Source organism: Sturnira hondurensis, unplaced genomic scaffold, assembly GCF_014824575.4.
Source record: "Sturnira hondurensis isolate 20B ecotype Veracruz unplaced genomic scaffold, ASM1482457v3 Scaffold0022908, whole genome shotgun sequence".
NCBI lineage: Eukaryota > Metazoa > Chordata > Mammalia > Chiroptera > Phyllostomidae > Sturnira > Sturnira hondurensis.
In genome coordinates, this window is record NW_028095539.1 from 10111723 (window position 1) to 10131691 (window position 19969).

Consider the following 19969-nt stretch of genomic DNA (forward strand, 5'->3'; position numbering starts at 1 on the left):
TTAGGACTCGCAGCCAGTAGCGGTGCCTCTGGTTCGGGCCAAGTGCAGCGTTCAGTCAACAGAACAAGGAGCTGAGATGATGGTGGGCGGGACATGGGAGGCCGAGGAGCAGAGAGGCCGGGCTGGAGCTGCCCCCGTCTGTGGGTATTGACAACCACAAGGACGTGAGAGTCATGTTTCATCCGGAAAAGCACCGCAGGCCCCAGATCTCCCCTGGGGGGGGGTTGTAGGTTATGAGCGTGGAAGAGCAGGGTGGCGTTTTCTCAAGAGGATGGTGGGGAGGGGCACACCCACGTCCCAGCGAAAGCAGGGAGAGAACATGCAGGATGAAGACGTGAGGGCTTCGGCTGAGGGTGGACTGAGCCCCGAGGGCGCAGTGAAGGTGGGCGGTTGGCACAGGTGTGCGTCTGCGACAGAGGAGCGCAGTGACCAAGGAAACAGGAAGGTCTAGAAAACTGTTGCGCTAACTGCCAGACACCAAGCATAGAAAGTGCATGTTGGGGTCACCCTCCCTCTGATCCCTAAGAAGACTGTTTTTTAAAATCCTCACCCAAGAACATGCTGATTGAGTTTAGAGAGAGGAGAAGGGAGGGAGGGAAACATCAATTGGTTGCCTCTCATACGCATCCCCAGGGGGGACTGAACCTGCCACCTAGGCATGTGCCCTGACTGGGAATCGAACCTGAGACCTTTCGCTCTGCAGGATGACACTCCAACCAACTGGGCCACGCTGGGCAGGTCTCAGAAGACCTTCTGTGGGCAGCAGGGAGGGCAGGCTTTCTGGAGAGTCACTGCCTGGTGGGTAGTGGGGGCTTTGGTCTCCATGCATCTCTGAGACCCCAGATGCTGTGGGAGCCCTGGCTGTAGAGTTGAGCACACGGGCCTGGCCTCCCCAGGCTCCTGGCTGCAGGCGAGGCCTCACAGAAGCCAGATTTGTGGTGACCTGCCACCCACAAAACCCATACTCCCTGCACGTGCTCAGCTTGAGTTGGGGAATCCCCTGGATTCTGTTGCCACTCTTCCCCGTGGGAGTGGGTGTTTGGTGGCCACTATCCCCGGGGCCTTGTTGTCACCCAAAGCAGAGAGGGGAACAGGATGGACGCAGTCCTCCTGGCCCCTGCTGTTGGCTCTAGGTCTGTTGAGCGACTTGTGCCCAGAGTCCCTCAGGTCTGGTTTGGTCTGACAGAGAAGTGATGGTGGGAAAAACGGGATTGTGATTTGGGGGGTCTGGCAGGACCCGGATCCCAACCACCTAGATCCGAGGGGAGGTGGGCAGAACAGCCGCTATAGCTGCTGACTTAGACACCATGCTGAACCCCACGGGTTCCTGAAGACGAGGAGCCGGGGATGGGTGTCATCCTCGTCACCATGACGAACCGGGTGCTCAGAGGCGCTGAACGCCATGGTTGGCCTGTGTGTGGGACCCAGACATGGCAGTGAACAAATTCCTAGAAGGACACAAATCCCTGTAACTGAGTCAAGAAGAATCAGAAAATCCAGGTAGACCTGTAACGAGTAATGAGCTTGAATCACTAATGAAAAACACTCCCTAAAATGAAGTCCAGATGGAATGCGTCACCGGCGAACCCCACCTAACAGTAAAGGAGGAATCAGCACCCGTCTCCCGCACTCTCTTCCAACAGAACGGGGGGGGGGCACTTCTGGACTCATTCTGCAAAGTCAGTGCCATCTTGTCACAAAACTGAGCATGTCCCCCATGAATGTAGGTGTGACTGTCCCGGACAGGATGCCGAGACTTGACTCCATCGACGAAGAGGGCCACACACCGTGACCCGGTGGACCCTCGCGGGGATGCGGGGACAGCAGCACAGGGAAGTCAACCAACCCGATAAACCCCACTAGTGAGGAAAAATCCACACGGTCATCGCAATAGATGCGGACACAGCACTTGACAAAATTCAACCCACTTTCATGATAAAAACAGTGAACAAACAAGAAGAAGGGGACTTCCTGAACACGATAAAGAGCTTTATGAACACGCACAGTGGACCTCCATAGTTCATGGTGAACGATACCAGCTTACTCCCAAAGTGAAAGGCATCCGAATGGAGAGGGCTTGCAGATGACATTGTTGCACACACAGAAAATCCGAGTTGTGTACACACGCTCTCACCAGAGCACGGCTCTCGCTAAGAAAGGAGTTCGCCAACGTTCCAGACACGGAATGGGCCTGCGATGATCAGCGTGTTTCTGCACACCAGCAGCGAGCAATCTGAAAAGGAAGTCGAAAATGAGCCTATTACCAGTCATATCCACAGGAGAAAAACGTGTAGGAATAAACGGATCCCACGGAGGTGAAAGACTCACACACTAAAAAGTTCAAACGTTGCTGAAAGCAAGGCAAGGAAACCTGACCAAGTGGACAGGCGTCCCTGTCCGTGAGTCAGAAGGTGACAGTGCCCTCCCCCTGCCCCACCCTGCGTCAGGCTCCCAGAAGTCTTTTTGGCAGAACTGGAAACGCCTGTCCTCAAATTCCTATGGAGTTTCCAGGAGCCCAGGCAGCCAACACCATCTTGAAGAAGAAGAACGAAGTTAGGACACACACATTTCCGGGAGACGTGGCATAAAGCCGCCTCGGTTAAAGCAGCGTGGCCGCATGGACGTTTTTGCCCAGGGTGCCGGGGTGACTCGGCGCGGGCCTGACGGTTCCCTGCACCAGCGGTGAGCGGTAGCCGGACAGCCTCCTTCGTGTGCAAAGCCGTGGAGTGGGGATGCTCACCTCACGCCACTTGTACAAGCAACTCACAACCGACGAGAGCCCCAAATATAGCTGCTTACATGTAAAACTCTTACAAGAAAGTGTAGGAAAAAAGTCCCCTAGACCTCAGACTTACCCAAATCACCAGCAGTGTGAAACACACAAGCTAAGCTACTCAAAATTAAAAACTCTTTTGCGTCAAAATGCGTTGTCAGTGATGTGTCGAGCGGTCTCTAAGGACTAGGAGAGGGTGCCTCTACCCATCACACACCTTAGAGCCGGTTCACGTCCAGAACATGTAGGGAACCCAGGAGCTCAACAGCGAAAAGACGAGCAACCATCTAGAAATGGGCAGAGAATCAGAACAGACCTTTTTCCAGAGAAAATGCCGGGGCGACTGAGCGTGAAGGCCTCCACATCTGTGCACGCAGGAAATGCAGGTCAAAGCCTCAGTGAGACGCTGCTCGCAGCCACCGGGTGGTGATAATAATGGTTTTTTAATGGGAAATAACAAGGGTCGCAAGACATGGACAATAGGAACGAGTGCGTTTCCAGGTAGGAGTGTAGAACAGCGGAGGCGTCTCTGAAAGAATGGTTTAGAATTTCCCCCAAGTTAAGCCCAGATGCACCACACGGCCCAGCAGTTCCCCTCGAGAGAAACAAAATGGGCACATGGACCTGGACCACACGGACCTGGACGGGACGCTCACAGCAGCGTGAGCCGCAAGAGCAAGAGGCGGCAGTGAGCCAGCGTCGTAGAGGATGAGCCTTGGCCTTGAACGCCACCCGGCCCCGAGAGGGAGTGGGCCTCCCCCGCGCACTACCTCCCACGGGAGGGACTCTCAGAAACCTCACACTGTGCGCAGACGCTGGACCCAGAAGGCCATATTGTATGATCCGCTCCTCGTATGGGAAATATCCCGCACACGCAGATGTACAGATGCAGGAAGGAGGCTGGCGGTTTCCAGGGTGGGAGGCGGGGAGGGGCTGCAGGCGGCGTCCTCTGGGTCCGGGGAGCAGTGTGGAACCAGGGGCGTGGTGAGCACACTGCGCTGTGCACGTGCTGAACACAGCTGACTCTGCACTGCAAAATGGCCCTCCCGCGAGCAAACCGTTAATCGTGTGGCGTCACTGCCACCCTGGAAGACTTGCTCAGAGGGGAGAAAGGGGACGGGGGGCGGTGGTGGCGGGGGGCCTGGCAGCAGCGTGGACCATGGTCAGCAGAGGAGGGGCCTGGTTCAGATGGGGCTGCAGAGTTGAGAGCGAGAGCCTTCGGGGGTTCACTGTGGTTCTGCGGCCGCCAGTGGGGCCTGGCGGCTGTAGGGGAGGGGCAGTGGGGGTGGGAGGAGCGGAGGGCCCAGACTCGGGGGAGACAGGTCTGGACAGGCTCGGCTGGGTCAGCTGACCTCTGCGTCCTTGATGGTCCCCACAGACTTTGGTGGGAGAGCTAGGCTGGAGGGCCAGGGATGCCAGGGGGCAGGCTGAGGTCTCTCTCTGTGTGTCACCTCTTCTCCTTCCTGTCCCACAGATGTTGAACCTCTTTGTGGCCGTGATCATGGACAATTTTGAGTACCTTACGCGGGACTCTTCCATCCTAGGGCCTCACCACCTGGACGAGTTCGTCAGGGTCTGGGCTGAGTACGATCCGGCTGCGTGGTGAGTGAGGTGCTCCGCTGCGAGGGCCTGGAGCCCAGGGTCCCCACTCCCTGTGGGAGGGCGCTCTGTCTCCCTCTTGGGTGGTGCTCTCCTTCTCACCCTCCCTGTGCTTCTAGAAGCTCCCCACACTCAGACATTCTTTTTGAATCCTCAGTTCAGCCCTTAGGATGTTACCTGGGGGTCTCAAAACATTTTGGGGGGCATTTGTGAGGCTTAGGACCCTTACTGGGTGGCCCATTGCATAAGGGGTCCTGGAGACAGCCGGGGGGCATCTCCTAGGCCTCCTCGTCCCCCTGGAGCTCAGAGACCTCCGTGGGCCCCGGGGCGTTCTCCCAGCGGGTGCGGTGCACTGCCCTCTCTGGGGGAGGATCCACGTGCCCCTCTGCATCCACGGCTCAGGATGCAAATAGCAGGCGCCGGATAGGCTTTTACTGAGACGGATGAGCTGCCAGGAAGGGTGTCATGTGTCCAGTGCGGTGGAAAGACTGTCTGTCGTGTGAGTGAGGGGGTTCATTTCCAAGAAGAGCGAGGGTCTCATGAAGGTGGTTCGGGGTCAAGCTGGTTTGAGACCACGTTTCCTGGGAGAGGCCCACACGCCCACGGCACACTCGCATGCGGGGCCCACCTGCGTGTGCGTTATCACTTATTGGCCTGCGTCTTCATACGTTCATGTCTCAGAGTGGAGTTGCAGTAGGAGTGAAGGCAGGGAGGGGCCAAGAGGGGGGCCGCACCAGGCTCCCAGGTGGGACGGGCCTGCACATGTGTCCTGTCCTCAAGTGGCCCCTGCGTGGTGGAGGCCTGAGGCAGGGGCTCACACCCCTGTGGTGAGAGAGCAGCAGGGCTCTACCCGTCTTCCTGAGCGGAAGCTCCGTGAGTAGAGGGTGCTCGAGGCTCTCTGACCCCCAGCCCCTGCACCCCCTCATCAGCCCACTTCCCGAAGGTGCCGAGTGAGGCCCTCTCCCTTCAACCCCATCCTGGAGGCCCCAGCAGCACCTCAGGGTGCTTCCCTTTGCGGTGAAAGCCCTACGGGTCTCACCCAGGGGGACACAGGCACAGCCTCAAGCCGAGTTTTTGTGTGCACGAGGCTGAATCCACGGCCAGGGAGGCCTGTTATCCTGGCTGAGGGGCCATCACAGGTTCTCTGGTCAGGAGGCCGTGGGGTCGGAGGGCAGGGTGGCCGCACTCAGGCCTGGCGCCCAGGCTGTGGTGCCGGCAGGAGGAGACCCCCCGCCGACACGGCTGTAGGGACGCCGCTGTCTTGGCACGTTCCCTCGGAGCGGGGGTGCTGTGTTGTAGGAAAGCAGGTTGTTTGGGATGGGACTCGGGCCAACGAGCAGAGGCAGCTCTGCGCAGGCCTGTGGGGAGAGGATGCTTTCCGACTGGTGTGAACTGCAGGCTTGCCCCCCCCCCCCCCGGCAGTGCAGGTGGAGCAGAGCAGGGTGCCCAGGAAGCAACCCTGGCCAGACTGGCTGGCGCTCGTGCACAGAGCTCCCCGCTGGGGCCCTGGGAGGGCACAGCCCTCAGGGACAGGGACAGGGACGTGCTGGTGGGGAAGCGGGCAGCCCAGCAGAAGCCTTAGCACAGAGTGGCCCACTAGCACCCACAGGACCCTCGGTCCACCCAAAGCAGAGGTGCGACCTCAGCTCCCACCCCCGTCACTGCACCCACGGGGCCGGGGCTGGAAGCACAGGCGGCTTCAGACACTGGGAGGGGAGGCCCAGCAGAGGCCTCTGAGCAGGATGGAAGGTGCTGGAGGCTCATTGGCCTCTGTGACAGATGCCAGGGTGTGGTCCCCGTCAGCCCCCAGGGGATCACTCTGCTGGCCCCTCTTTCTTGGGGAGATGCTGAAATAGCAGGACTTGTGGAGTTTCTTTGTGTGTGTGTGTGTGTTTTCACCCGTGTGGCTGTGTAAATGCGCACACAACTATACGTGTGTGCATGCATGTGGGTGCTGTGTGTGAGTGCCTGTGTGTTGAGGGCATGCCGGTGCGCACATATCCATAAATGCTGGGGGAGAGGAGGAGGCGTCCTTGCTTTCTGTCCCCACCCCCCCATTGCCTTGGCACTTTGTGGTGAGTGTGGACTCCAAGGGGCACGTGCCCTCTGTGAGCGACATCAGCTTGTCCTGGTGCACGTCCACCTGTGCACTGAGTGTGCTGAGCATCTGGTCTGCTGGGGCCCAGTGTCCATGGGGTCTCTGTACAGAGAGGAGCCAGCCTGTGAGGCCAGGGTGTGTCTGAGGGGGTGAGTCAGAGTGGGCGGGGCCTGACCCCAGTGATGGCGACAGGACGGTGGGCAGAGCTGCAGGTGCAGCTGGTGGAAGCTGAGCACATCTGGCTGAAGGGGGAGACAGCGAAAGGCAGCTGGGACGGGCAGAGGGAGACCTGAAAGTGCGTGAAACAGGCAGCTTTGCCTTGTTTCATAGACTGTAGGGACAGTGTCTTCGTACGAGGGACAGTGCCTTCGTACGAGCGACAGCATCGGGCCCACAGTCCTGACGTGGAGGTACCTGGGGGGTTGGCGGCAGCAGGGAGGTGAGGCCAGAACTGGGGGAGACTGCCCCGTTCCCTCTGGTCCCCGGTGCTGTCTTTTCACCCTGGTTCCGGAAGTGAGGCCTCACGGCCGTAGCTGGTCAGACTGAGAGGACACGGTGCAGGGAGGAGAAGCCAACCCTGGGGCGAGGGTGTCCTTTGTGAGACCCCGTGTTCCAGGGGAGGGCTCTGGCTCAGGGAGGTGGGAACTGTCTGGCAAGCGCCCTGGGTGTCAGAGACCTCACTTCTGGGGGGCGAGTGAGCACCGCCAGGTGGGATGGGGCGGGTTGTGTGCGTGCAGAGCCCACGGACTGCTCCCGGCCCTGCTCCGGGGGCTCCCGCCCCAGGCCCCCCTGGGGCACTGCCTGTCCAGCACCCGGCAGGTAGGGCAGGCGGCAGGACAGGCACCTGAGCCTCGGTTGCGTAACTTGTGACCTTTCCTTTCCAGTTGCCGAATTCATTATAAGGATATGTACAGTTTGTTGCGTTGTATTGCGCCACCTGTTGGCTTAGGGAAGAAGTGCCCTCGTAGGTTGGCCTACAAGGTTTGCAACTTCAGAGCCTCCATCTGACATACCCCTCCCTGCCCGGAGTCGAACATAGCACACACTCCCTGCCTGATTTGGGAATGAGGACACCGAACCTCTGTGCTCCCGCCCCGCCCCGCCCCGCACTACACTCCCTGGACGCTTTGGTCCCCGGCTACCCTCCCTGACCCTCCAGCTGGCGGGGACAGACAGCCTGCATCCTGGCGCGCACCGCGCTTTCACGCTGGGCGGTGAGCTCCTCCGCCGGCTGCTGGGTGGGGGCCAGGGGCCAGGGGCCAGGTCTCACCCAGCCTCCCCACTACCCTTCAGCTCTCGAGAATGGGCTGATGGTCAGAGAAACCGGAGGCCCAGGGACCAGAAGAGAACACATGGGCACAAGCAGACCAGTAGCTGCTGCCCCTCTGGGTCCCAGGAGCCCACCAACCTCGGGGTCTTTGGTTCCTGCGGGTGCAGAGGACAGAGAGGGCCCTCCTGCCTCCCCTCCGGCCTAACCTGCAGGCTGAGGCTGGCAGCCATGGGCAGAGGGCCAGGCCCCGTGACCAGAACATGACTGTGTCTCTGGGACCCCACACAGGTCCTACAGGCCAGTCCCATGGGTGGAGGTGAGACTTCAGGCCTGTCTCCCTGGGGAAGAGACAGTCATCGGCCACCAGACACTCTCCCGAATCTGGAGCCGTAGCCTCGTGCTGGCCCCCACCCTACCCCTCGCGCAGTGTGAGGAGGGGGCCGGGGTGGCTGCCCCCACCCCACGCCCCCCGCAGTCCCCATGACCTGCCCAGCCCTGACCCCAGCAGCAGCCCTGCCCTGGGCCGGCCTCGGGCGTCTCTGGGCGTGCAGCGGGACTTGTCTTGCCCAGGGTGTCTGGAGCCCGGGCGCCCTGCCGCACAGAGCAGCTCCGCTCCTGTTTTTCTGCTTGTTTTAGACTTTCCTCCATTTTTTTGCCTGCCGGCTCCCTTGGAAGCAACCCGAGTGCTAAGGGGAGCTGGGGGTCCCAGGCGGCTGCGGCCTCTCACAGCCCTGCCGACCGGCTCCCTGCTCGGGCGGGAGGTGGCTCTTTCCTGATTCAATGCTGCCTGCGGTTTCTGGAAGTGTGAAGCGGACCAACCCAAAGGCGCCCTGATGCAGCCCTCCCTCACCCCTCCACGTTCATCAGCTTGATGCCCCCGCCCCCTGCGGTGCAGGGCGGGAGTGCAGGGGGCGGGGGCACGAGGGACTCGGTATAGCAGAGAGGCCCTCCTTCCGTGACCCTCCTTCCGGCACTCACTCCGACACTGGCTAATGGATCTGTTTTCTTTTCTGCTTCCTCCCGCCCCCACCCCCTCCCGTGGACCCTCTGCCTCTGCCTCCCTGGGCCGGGCCTCCAGTGGGCGTATCACGTACAGTGACATGTTCGAGATGCTGAAACACATGTCCCCACCCCTGGGGCTGGGGAAGAAATGCCCAGCTCGAGTGGCGTACAAGGTAGACCCTGGCCCTGCTCCCCAGAGGCTGTCTGTGCTGGGGCTGGTCTCCCGTCGTCTGTCAGGGCTTGTCCGTCCGTCTGTCTGTCTGCCACTCTGCTGTCTCACTGTTTCTTTTCTCTGCCCCAGCCATCTCCGCTTTCTTCCCAAACAGAGGGACACAGACACCACAGTGGTGTCTCTGCACCGGCCCTTGTCCCCAGGGCGGCCCTGGGAGCCCCAAGAGGCTCAGGGAGACGGAGACAGAGTGTCCCCTGCCCTTGTCCCTCCCTCTCCTCCCTGGAATGAGAGTGCAGGCTGGCCTTCCCGGCAGAGGCTTCTGTTCTGGGCGCAGTCCCACCCTCTGGCCTCCCCGAGGAGAGGGCTCTGAGGTGGGAAAGGCATCCAGCCACATCCCAGGCCTGGCGGCCACAGCCTAGAAAAAATAGACGCCTGAAGGGACTTGTGAGCCCACGGTGGCCCTGAGGGGAGGAAGGTCAAGGAGAGGCGTCCTGCAAGGGTCACTGCAGAGGGAGCAACCTCAGGCCCAGGTGGCCCTGTGGTGCCCCCTCCCCACCCCCATCGCTGAGCTGCAGGAAGGGGGTAGACTGAGGGGCACCTCCAGGTTTCCCTCGTCACACGGCCCCAGCCCCAAGCCTGCTCCCTCCCACCCATGCATCCTGTCTCCCCGTGGCATCCTGCAGCACCCACCCCCGGAAGCCCTCCCACAGCCCCGTACCCCCAGCAAACGGCCAGCATGTGTCTGGAGCCTTCCTGCCACCCCCCTCTCCGAGTGAGCTCCCTGCCGGAGCTTCCGTCTGTCTGGTGCTGTCCACACTGCCTGTCTCTGAGCTCTGCTTCCATCCTGTCTGTCGCCTGGCCCAGCACAGCCTTTGGGGGTGGAGTGGGTGCCTCTGGTGTCTCCCGCGGCCCCCACCTGGCATGAGCACCTGGCTTCTTGGAGGCCCCGCATGCAACACCACAGCCTGGTCCCCGAGGAGGAGAGCTCCGTCCACACCGATGCCAGGACCAGGGGGCTGTAGGGCCCATGGTGACCTTAGAACCCCACCCCAGCCGTGCTGGCCAACTCCAAGGTTGTGGGCATGAAGAGGCCAGGCTGGAGGGAGTGGATGGGCTTAATGAGCTGGGGAGGGGGCAGGAGATGCACAGGGTGCCGTGGCCAAGAGGGTCTAGATCCAGCGCACGGAGGTCTGTCTGTCCAGTCCTCTACTGCTCGCTGAGATTCCAGCCCTCTGGGGAAGGTGCCCTGGACGGAGCCCTCCTCTCTTGGAAATCACCTGCTTTGCTCCTTCTCTGTGGTTCCATGATCCCTGAGTCCCCTGGAGGGGAGCCCCCCGCCTCTCCCACTGCCGCCCAGCGGGTCTGCAGGGATGCCGTGCTTCCTGGTGTGCGCCACACGGGCGCTGTGTGAGGGCCTGGGACTGTGATCGGATGTCCAGGCGGGGCTTTGGCAGCATTCGGGGACAGGATCTGGGGCCGTGTCTGCAGGCACGTGCTCCGTCAGGCTGAGGATTACATTTGGGGGCAGAGGGTCGGCAGACGCAGGGCCCGTGCCCTCATCTCTAGCTCCCACTCTGTGGAAGGGCCAAGAGGCTGCTGGGAAAGGACAGGTGGGATGTGGTGTCCCTTCACGCTCAGGACGTTGCAGACACACCTGAGCCCTGTGTGCGGCGCAGACCCAACTGCTCTGTGCTTGGAGACTGAGGCGGGGAGAGGGGTCTTCGCCCCTGCAGGGGCACGCCCCCCGCTGGTTAGAGGACTTGTGTCCCTGCCGACTGCCCCCACCACGACCCCCGCAGCTGGCTGAGCCCACGGCCCATGCAGTCCCAGCTCCTCTGGGCCTGCCCACCTGGGCCTGGTCTCTCTTCCAGGCCTCCTGGCCGGCTAGTGAGGGCAGAGCCTTCTTGGGGCCGCTGCCCAGGCTGCGCTCCCAGCCACCCAGCCCTTGTCCAGGCTGCAGCCCGTGGCTGGAAGGGGTGGGGTTGGCAGAGGAGTAAAAGGACAGGCATCTCCCCTCCTGTCTGTGAGCTGTCCCAGGGCACAGCAGCCTTAGTTCTGCAGCCCAGATCCCTGCGCCCAGGCACGGCCGTGCGCTCTCCCCCGCCCTAGCCGGAGGGTGGGGAGGTCCTCAGCTGAGGAAGCCTATGCTCTAGAGCTCCTGGCCAGCCCCAGGGTGCAAGTCCTTACCTGGACTTGTGCTTTTCTGTAGCCACACCAGCCCTCAGCTCTGCTAACCGGGGCGGGGGGCGGAGTCAGGGGTGAGTGGGAATGCTGGCAAAACCCCCCTCGATCCGACCTTTCTGTCCCAGGCACCTGCAGGGCTCACCTCCAGGGGCCTCCGGCACTGAATGGCCCTGTGGCGGAGCCCCCAGAAGGCCTGGCCCTGACCTGCCCCCTTGTCCCCAGCGCCTGGTTCGCATGAACATGCCCATCTCCAGTGAGGACATGACTGTCCACTTCACTTCCACGCTGATGGCCCTCATCCGGACCGCACTGGACATCAAGCTGGCTCCAGGTGAGCACAGTAGCCTCGGGGCAGAGGTGCTGAGGCGGAGCCCTTCAGAGCCGCACCCCAAGGTGGGGGGCAGGGCGGGGCACAGGGACCCGTCTGGCCAGGGCACTGGTTTTGTCCCCTGATAACTGTCCTGCACGCCGGCGCTCCCTTTTCACGCAAGGACACTTGCCCATGACGGCAGTGAAATGAAATGGCCGGTCCAGGCCACCCAGGCCACTGCCAGTTGCAGCTGGAGCGTGGCCCTGAGCCCATGGCCTGCACTCCTCCGGCGCTCCAGCAAGCCCAGTGCCGCTTCGGGCCCTCTCCTGAGCTCACTGAGAAGACCACGCAGGTTGCGCCAAGTCGGAGAGGGAACGAAGCTATGGGGCGCGCTCCCACCCTCACCCTGTGTGATGACAGTTTCCCCTTCACACAGAACATTGGAGTCACCAGAGGGGGGCCTGCACCACCCCTGTCCCCCACACCCCCTCCTCCCTGCACTTGTACCCTTGAGCTCGGCTGACTCCTGTGACGGGTGAGTCCAGGCCAGTCTCCGCCTTGCACACGAGGTCCTGTCCCCATCACCTGCTCTGCATCTCACCGTGTCACCTTCCTGTCTGTGTCAGCACACGAGCGTGCTCTTACGTTTCCCGGCTGTAAAGATTCTCTTCCCGTCTGTCACCCTCCCTGTTTGTCTCCCTCCCTTCATAGCCAACTGCTCCTCGAGAGGCTGGTGTGTGTTGTCTCTGGTCTCTCTGCCCCAGTCGGCAGCCGGCTGCCACCGCGGCACCACACGGCTGCTCTCGTTGAGCGCCCTTTGACCTCCGCCACCTCAGCCCTCACCGCACAGACCTGTCTGCAGCATCTTCTCAGCTCCCGCCCCCTCCTCTCTGGCCCCCTCTGTGTCTCCTCTGGTTCCGCTGGCCCCCCGGTCTCTGTTGTTTCCATCTATTCCCGTGGCTCTCAGCACCGTGAATTCCAGTCTGCTCCCCCGGTTCCATGTGGCTAGTCTGGGCCCCCTCCCGAATTCCCGATCTCCGCCTCCCAGGCTGTTTACCCTCTGCACTTGGAGGCCCAACAAGCTTCCAACACTCACTTGCTCGACGTTGAGCTCCAGAGAGTCCTCCAGGTCTTCCCGGCCCCTCAGCGCAAACTGTTCTTCCGGGGGCTCTAGACGAAAATGTTGGCCATATTTTCTCTTTTGTTTTTCACCCCATTTCGGGCCAGTATCTGACCCCTTATCACTTCTGACTCTGCCTTCAACGCACACCCGGAACATGACCTCTTTCCTGCCTTCTCACGCGCGCCTCCTGGTCCGGGCCGTGCGCTCGGCCCTTGGCCTTCCTACAAGGCGACGGCCAGAAACAGCAAGTTAAAAATCGAACTCCTAGTGTTGACAAGCCTCTCTCCGGACAGACCGAGGCGAAAAGGGGATAAAAACAACATTAGGAGGGAAGGAGGAAAGAGGAGGCGTGGCCGTGGGCCCTGCCGACACCGAACGGGTAACAAGGAAACAGCGCGAAGAACTAGATGCCAAAGCCTGGAACTCAGAGGGAATAGGAAAGCTCCTTGACGCAGACTGTCCAGTTTATTCAAGCGTAGGCGAACTAAAATATAAAGAGAATTACTGTATTTATTGAAGAAGTTAATTTCACAGTTAAAAACCTTCCAACAGAGAACATCCCAGGCCCCGTTAGTTCCATCAGTGGAGTCTGCCAAACATTCGTCTGAGGAGGAAATGCTGCCGGTTCCACACAAACTCCTCCAGAAAGAGGAGAAACAGAGGTGTTCCTCAACTGATTTTCCAAGGCCAGCATTATTCTGCTATCAAAACGGAACAAAGACACGAGGTCTGTGCAGAAAGCCACGCGCTAGGACAAGTGGAGACAGGTGCTGAAGAAGAGACAAGAAACGCTGTGCACAGGACAGTGACACCTCAGGCCCCTTCCAAGTGGGCACCTGGGGACCTCACACAGTTCTCCCAGTCGCCATCAGCTGCCCCGTCGTATTTTCCCGAATCTCATCAATGATCTGAAATCTCTTCCCTCTCAAAGGTAATTTCAGTTTGGAGAAAAGGCAGACGTCACAGGGCATCAAATCTGGGCTGTAGGGGGACTGAGTGACCCGGTCGATTTGATGTTTTTCCAAAAAACCCTGCATGAGGTGTGACGCCGGAGCTGCCGACCACCAGGTGCCCGCAGTGGCGGCCTTCTGAGTCATCCAGATAGTTTCTGCAGAGAAACGTTCAAGCTTGGCACAGAACTTGGTGCAGATGCATCGCTCTGCTTGCTCAGTCATTTTGAATGCGACGGCCACACAGTCCACATGCTCACTCAGCAGCGTCTCCCACCCCACTGACCAGTGCAGTGAAGCTGTCGTTGTTCATGCGTGCACATTCCAGTCCCCTCTCCTTGGCTGCCCCGTGACACTGATGTTGCACAAACTGTTCTCGGTGCGTTAACAATGCTGAGCTTTTTCTGGACAGACCTTGTAGAAAAAAAACTACAGACCAGCATTTCTCATGAACACATATACAGAACGCTTTGACATAATTGTAGCAAACTGAGTCCAGTTGCGCACACACACACACACACACACACACTATAAAATAGTACTTGACAAAAGTAGGGTTTGTCCCAGCAACTCAAGCTTGTTTTAAATGTAAAAACCAATTAATACAAGGTAATACATCAAAAAATAAAAAACTATATGATCATCTCAATTGATGCAGAAAAAGCATTTGACAAAATTAAACATGATTTTAATCATTTTATAGAAATTCAGGGAGACTATCTCAATCTGGTAAAGGGTATCTGTGAAAACCCTACAGCCGATAGGTACTTAACGGAGAACAATTGACTCCTTTTCTTCCAAGGTCAAGAGCACACCAAGGATGTCTGCTGTCACCATGTTTGTCCAGCATTGCACTTGAGGTCCTAGCTGGTGTAATAAGCCAAGAAAAAGAAATGAGGTGTAGGTATTGGGAGGGAAAAAGTAAAACTCCCTCTACTCACAACTGACATGATTATCTGTGAGGAAAATTCCAAAAAAGCTGAATGAAATGCTAATAAAACTGAGGCAGCTGTTAGCCAAAGAATTCCAAGGATTTATGGGAACCACCAGAAGCTAAGAAGAGGCCAGGAAGGGCTCTTCTTTCTCCCTCACTGGAGGGCGCATAGCTCTGCTGAGACCTTCACTTTCAGCTCCTGGTCTCCAGAACTGCGACAACATATTTGTATTGTTTTAAGGCATGAAAATGTTCCTAAAACTAATATGTGAGTATAGCAAGGTCACAGGATATCAGTTAACAATTGACATTGGAACAAAGTTCTATTAAAATCACACCCAAAACATGAAATCTTCCTTATTGCCAGAAACTCTAAAAAGTATGTATAGTGTTTGTATGCTGCAAATTTTAAAACATTGACTAAAGGAATCGAGCTAAACAGATCAAGCTGTGTGTCCTGTTCATGCATCAGCAGACTTGGTGTTATGATGCCAGTTCTTCTATTACTGATCAACGGAGCTAATGTTAGCACAGTCAAAATCAAAGCAGGCTCTCTGGGTAGAAATTATAAACTGAATCTAAAATGTACATAGAAAAGCAGAAGAACTTGAGCAACAAAAACAATCTGAGAAGAACAAAGTTGGAAGACTCACCTGCCTGAGTCAGAGACTTTTATAAAGCTGTGTTGACCGAGACGTTCAGTGCTGGGGACAAGACGGGGGGACAGTGGTGGCTCCAGGAAGGGGCTCACCCTTAGGAGTTGACTGGTTTCCAGTGATGTTGCAAAGACACTTAATGGAGAAAATAATTTTTTAAAACAGATGGTGCTGGAGAAATTCAGACGCTTATGTGCCAATTACTTTTTTAAGCCTGGATGTTCAGTCTTACTCGGCTTGGGCAGCTGTCAGGAAATTCTAGCACTGGGCAGCTTAAACACGAAAACTCGTTTCTCACGTTCTGGAGGCTGGAGGCCAGGATCAGGGTTCCAGGAAGGCAGGGTTGCTTCTGAGGCCTGTCCCCTGGCCTGTGCCCGGCCACCTTCCTGCACCGCACCCCAACGCGGCCTTTCCACTCAGAGCACATGGTGAGTGTGTGCACTCTCTTCTCCTGAGGACACCAGCCCTGTGGGCCAGGCACCTGCCCCTAGGACCCAAGTTCACCTCAATTCCCTCATCCTTGGTCCAAACACAGTCACATGGGGGGTCAGTGCTTCAACATGTGAAGGGAATACCATTCAGTGTGTAGCATGTCCCTTTCACCTTCGACAAAAGCACCTGGGTTAACTTCCGGCCAAGATGGAGGCACACTGTGCCTCCTCGCACAACCAAAATAAGGACAACAACAATTTAGAAACAAAATAACAACCAGAACTGACAGAAAATTGAACTGTATGGAAATTGGGCAACCAAGGAGATAAAGTAGACGCATTCGTCCAGACTGGTAGGCGGGGCGGAGTCGGGCGGCCAGGCAGAGAGGGGTCGAGGCACAAAAAGCAGAGGCACTGGTTGTACAAGGCACCCCGGGAGTGCGAGACGCAGTGGGCGGATCCTGGGCGTGCAGGTGGCAACAGGCAGACCCAGCGAGGTGGCGATTGTGAAGTGTGGCACTGTGTGCAAGGCAGCTGGCTGACTGGGGGGGTCCCACATTTGCACAGATAAAGCAGGTGAAATTAAGGAGCAAGACAGACCGCGCAACCCAGGGTCCCAGTGCCAGGAAATAAAGCCCCAAAGCACCGATTGAAAACACCTGTCGGGGTTGAGGTGCCGGGAGAGACTCCCCTCCTCACAGGAGAGTTTGTTGGAGAGACCCACAGGGTCCTAGAATGTACACAAGCCCGCCCACGTGGGAAGCAGCACCAGAAAGGCCCAGTTTGCTTGGGGGAAGTGGCGGAAGGGACTGAAATCCAACCAAGAGCGGAGCAAGCACCATCACTCCCTCTGGGACCCCTGCCCCACATACAGCGTCACAACCCTGCACCTGGGTTGCCCTGCCCTGGTCATCACCTAAGGCTCCGCCCCTCACTACATAACAGGCGTGACAAGACCAAAAAAAGGCCCAAACAGAAGAACAGATCAAAGCTCCACAGCAAAGAGATAGCCAACCTATCAGATGCACAGTTCAAAGCACTGGTGGTCAGGATGCTCACAGAATTGGTTGAATTTGGTCACAAATTAGATGAAAAAGTGAAGGCTACACTAAGTGAAATGAAGGAAAATGCACAGGGAACCAATAATGATGGGAAGAAAATTGGGACTCATATCAATGGAGTGGACCAGAAGGAAGGAAGAAACAACCAAACAGAAAAGAAAGAAGAAACAAGAATTCAAAGAAATGAGGAGAGGCTTAGGAACCTCCAGGACATCTTTAAACGTTCCGACATTTGAATTATAGGGGTACCAGAAGGGGAAGAGGAAGAGCAATAAGTAGAAAACTAATTGGAATAAATAATAAAGGAGAACTTCCCCAGTCTGGCAAAGGAAATAGACTTCCAGGAAATCCAGGAAGCTCAGAGAGTCCCAAAGAAGTTGGACCCAAGAAGGAACACACCAAGGCACATCATCATTACATTACCCAAGATTGAAATGAAGGAGAGAATCCTAGAAGCAGCAAGAGATAAAGGGACAGTCACCTACAAAGGAGTTCCCATCAGACTGTCAGCTGATTTCTCAAAAGAGACCTTGCAGGCAAGAAGGGGCTGGAAAGTATTCCAAGTCATGAAAGGCCTACATCGAAGATTGCTCTATCCAGCAAAGCTTTCATTTAGAATGGAAGGGTAGATAAAGTGCTTCTCAGATAAAATCAAGTTAAAGGAGTTCATCATCACCAAGCCCTTATTATATGAAATGTTGAAGGGATTTATCTAAGAAAAAAATAAAAAACATGACAGCAAACTCACAATTATTAACAACCACACCTAAAAAAAAACAAAACATGAACTAAGCAACTAGAACAGGAACAGAACCACAGAAATGGAGATCACATGGAGGGTTATCAACAGGGGAGTGGGAGGGGGAGAGAGGGTGAAAAGGTACAGAGAATAAGTAGCATAGATGGTGGATAGAAAATAGGGGGAGGGCAAGAGTAGTGTGGGAAATGTAGAAGCTAAAGAAGTTATGACGCATGGACATGAACTAAAGGGGGGAATGTGGGTGGGAGGGGGTGTGCAGGGTGGAGGGGAATAAAGGGGGTAATGGGGCAACTGTAATAACATAATCAATAAAATATTTTTTAAAAATCACCTGGGTTTATAGACCTGGATCATAGATATAATGTAAAATTATAAAACCTCCCAAAGAAAATAGAAGGAAGATCTTGCAATTTCGAGTTTGGCAAAGATTATTTTAAGATACAAAAAGCATGAGCCATATAAGAAAAAAATCGATAAATTGAGCTTTATCAAAATTTAAAACTTGCATCTCAAAAGACATTTGAGAAAATAAAATGGCCAAAGACTCAGACAAACATGTGTGAGAAGCACAGTGATAGAGCAATGGTTTCCCGCAATGAGAAGATGAAGAGCCCAGTAAACAGGCCAATGACTTGACAGACACATCGCCAGGGCGGATTCAAGGAGGCCGACAGAGACGCCGAGGAGCTGGGTGTCAGCTGTCGTCCAAGCAGGACAGCGTGGGCGAAGGGGAAGCGTCTGCACGGGAGCCTCGGGCGTGACCGCCCCACGCCGCAAACACCGCGCGTGTCCAGCCAGCGAGCGGACGCACTGTGTGTGGTCCGTGTCGTGAGCCAGTGGCACACGGACAGCCTGCTGACCCGTCCCAAGACGTGGGTGCCTCGCACGTGTCCTTCCCGGTGAAGGAAGCCAGAGCCCCAAAACAACACGTGCGCGGTGCCCTGCAGAAGGCAATGTGACCGACGCAGGAAGCTCGTCGGCCACGGCCAAGGGCTGGTGGAGGCTCTGAGGGACGTGCGCAGTGGTGCCGGGTGCTGCACCGCATGGGTTCCCCGGCACCCATGGAGCGGGACGACTGGGAGCGGGGAGTCTTCCCGCGCACAGAGGAAGTCGGGGTGAGCCCGACCTCAGGAGAAGGTTGACGGCCCACCCTATCCCCTGCCTCCTGGCTCAGCATCAGTGCCACGCCCTCTCCCCTGGTGCTGCCACCCCTGTGGCGACAGTGGAGCTGGTCCCTCTGCTTCCAGGGTCGTACGGACACGTGCCGCCCTCTCGTGAGGCCTCTCCCACCCACCCTGCCCCACACTGTGGCCTCCTGACACTTGTCCTCCCTCCCCCTTGGCTGCACCTGTCCCCACCACACCGGACTGTGAAGGTGTCCCTCCTGGGCAGTGGGCCTCAGTCAGGGTCCTCCCGGGGCAGCCCCTTCGGTTTTGTTCTCTCACCGGGAACAGCACCTGATGTGGGGTGGGTGCCCCATGTGCATTAGCCAGTGAATGGGCGAGTGTGTGGACATCACCATGCCCCTCCCCGCTCCCAGTGCCCCCCCCACCCCCTGCACCAGACACCAATCCCCCCATCATGTCTCCCCTGCCTGCCCATCTCTGCCTGTCTCCCAAGGGGACTGCAGAGGGGCACTTACACCCCTCTTCCCCCTCCCGCCCTGCCCCGCCCCAGCTGGCACGAAGCAGCACCAGTGCGATGCAGAACTGAGGAAGGAGATCTCCTCTGTGTGGGCCAACCTGCCCCAGAAGACCCTGGACTTACTGGTGCCGCCTCATAAACGTAAGTGAGGACGACAACCTCCCTTTCCTGTCCCCGCTGCAGGCCGGGCAGGGCGGCCCCGGGCAGGGTGTTGTCCCATGACCTTGGAGAGGTGGGCTCACCTTCAGCAGAGTCCAGACCCGACTTCCACCTGCAGGGGACCCTGGTCTTTAAAGTCGGTGCTCAGGAGTCGTGGGAGGAAGTGGCACAGTGGTCCCCCGTGGAGCCAGGTCACCCGCACTCCCAGTGTGGGGATGACTTCGCACAACCCAGAGACGAGACGGGGGCACTCCCAGCAGTCAGAGATGCCAAAAACGATGAGGTGCTAGAGATAAACGCTGACCTCCCTTGGCTGGTTGCAGCCGGGCGGGGTGGGGGTCAGTGGGCTCCAGGTCGGACGTGGCCAGGTCTGGAGGCATCGCCGGGGTTCAGGGGATGAGTCCCTTTGCCCAGAACGTGCTTCTGCCTGAGTGTGCCCACTAGTCCTCCTCAGCCCACTGTGCCCCACGTTTTCTGTGGCTTCCCTGTCCCCTCCAAGCTCGGGTCTCTGTCTTCCCCCCCTCGCCTGCTCTCCCCTCCAGCTGACGAGATGACAGTTGGGAAAGTCTATGCAGCTCTGATGATATTTGACTTCTACAAACAGAACAAAACCAGCAGAGACCAGCTTCACCAGGCTCCAGGAGGCCTGTCCCAGGTACCAGCCCTCGGTTTCAGGTGCCGAGACTCTGGCCCCCTCCTGCCTGAGCACAGCGGGAGCCGCCGCCCCCCCCCCCCGCGCAGGACAGCGCGGCGGGGCAAGGAAGAGATGTTCTTTCAGCCACCTCGTTGGCCCCAAAGTCAGGAACCTCGCCTCGCCTTTATGAGTCCCGGTGGCTGGTGGCT

At 57.7% G+C, this 19969-nt stretch overlaps 1 protein-coding gene across 2 annotated transcripts in view; it reads left to right on the plus strand.

Moving 5' to 3' along the window:
• CACNA1B (calcium voltage-gated channel subunit alpha1 B) overlaps positions 1-19969 on the plus strand; it is a 137809-nt gene that overhangs the window by 109853 nt on the left and 7987 nt on the right. For both annotated transcript variants that reach the window (XM_037036648.1, XM_037036649.1), the window contains exons 37-41: positions 4248-4375; positions 8819-8915; positions 11321-11429; positions 19001-19108; positions 19669-19781. In XM_037036648.1, coding sequence (XP_036892543.1) covers positions 4248-4375; positions 8819-8915; positions 11321-11429; positions 19001-19108; positions 19669-19781 — 555 coding nt within the window. The remainder of the gene's footprint in view (positions 1-4247; positions 4376-8818; positions 8916-11320; positions 11430-19000; positions 19109-19668; positions 19782-19969) is intronic.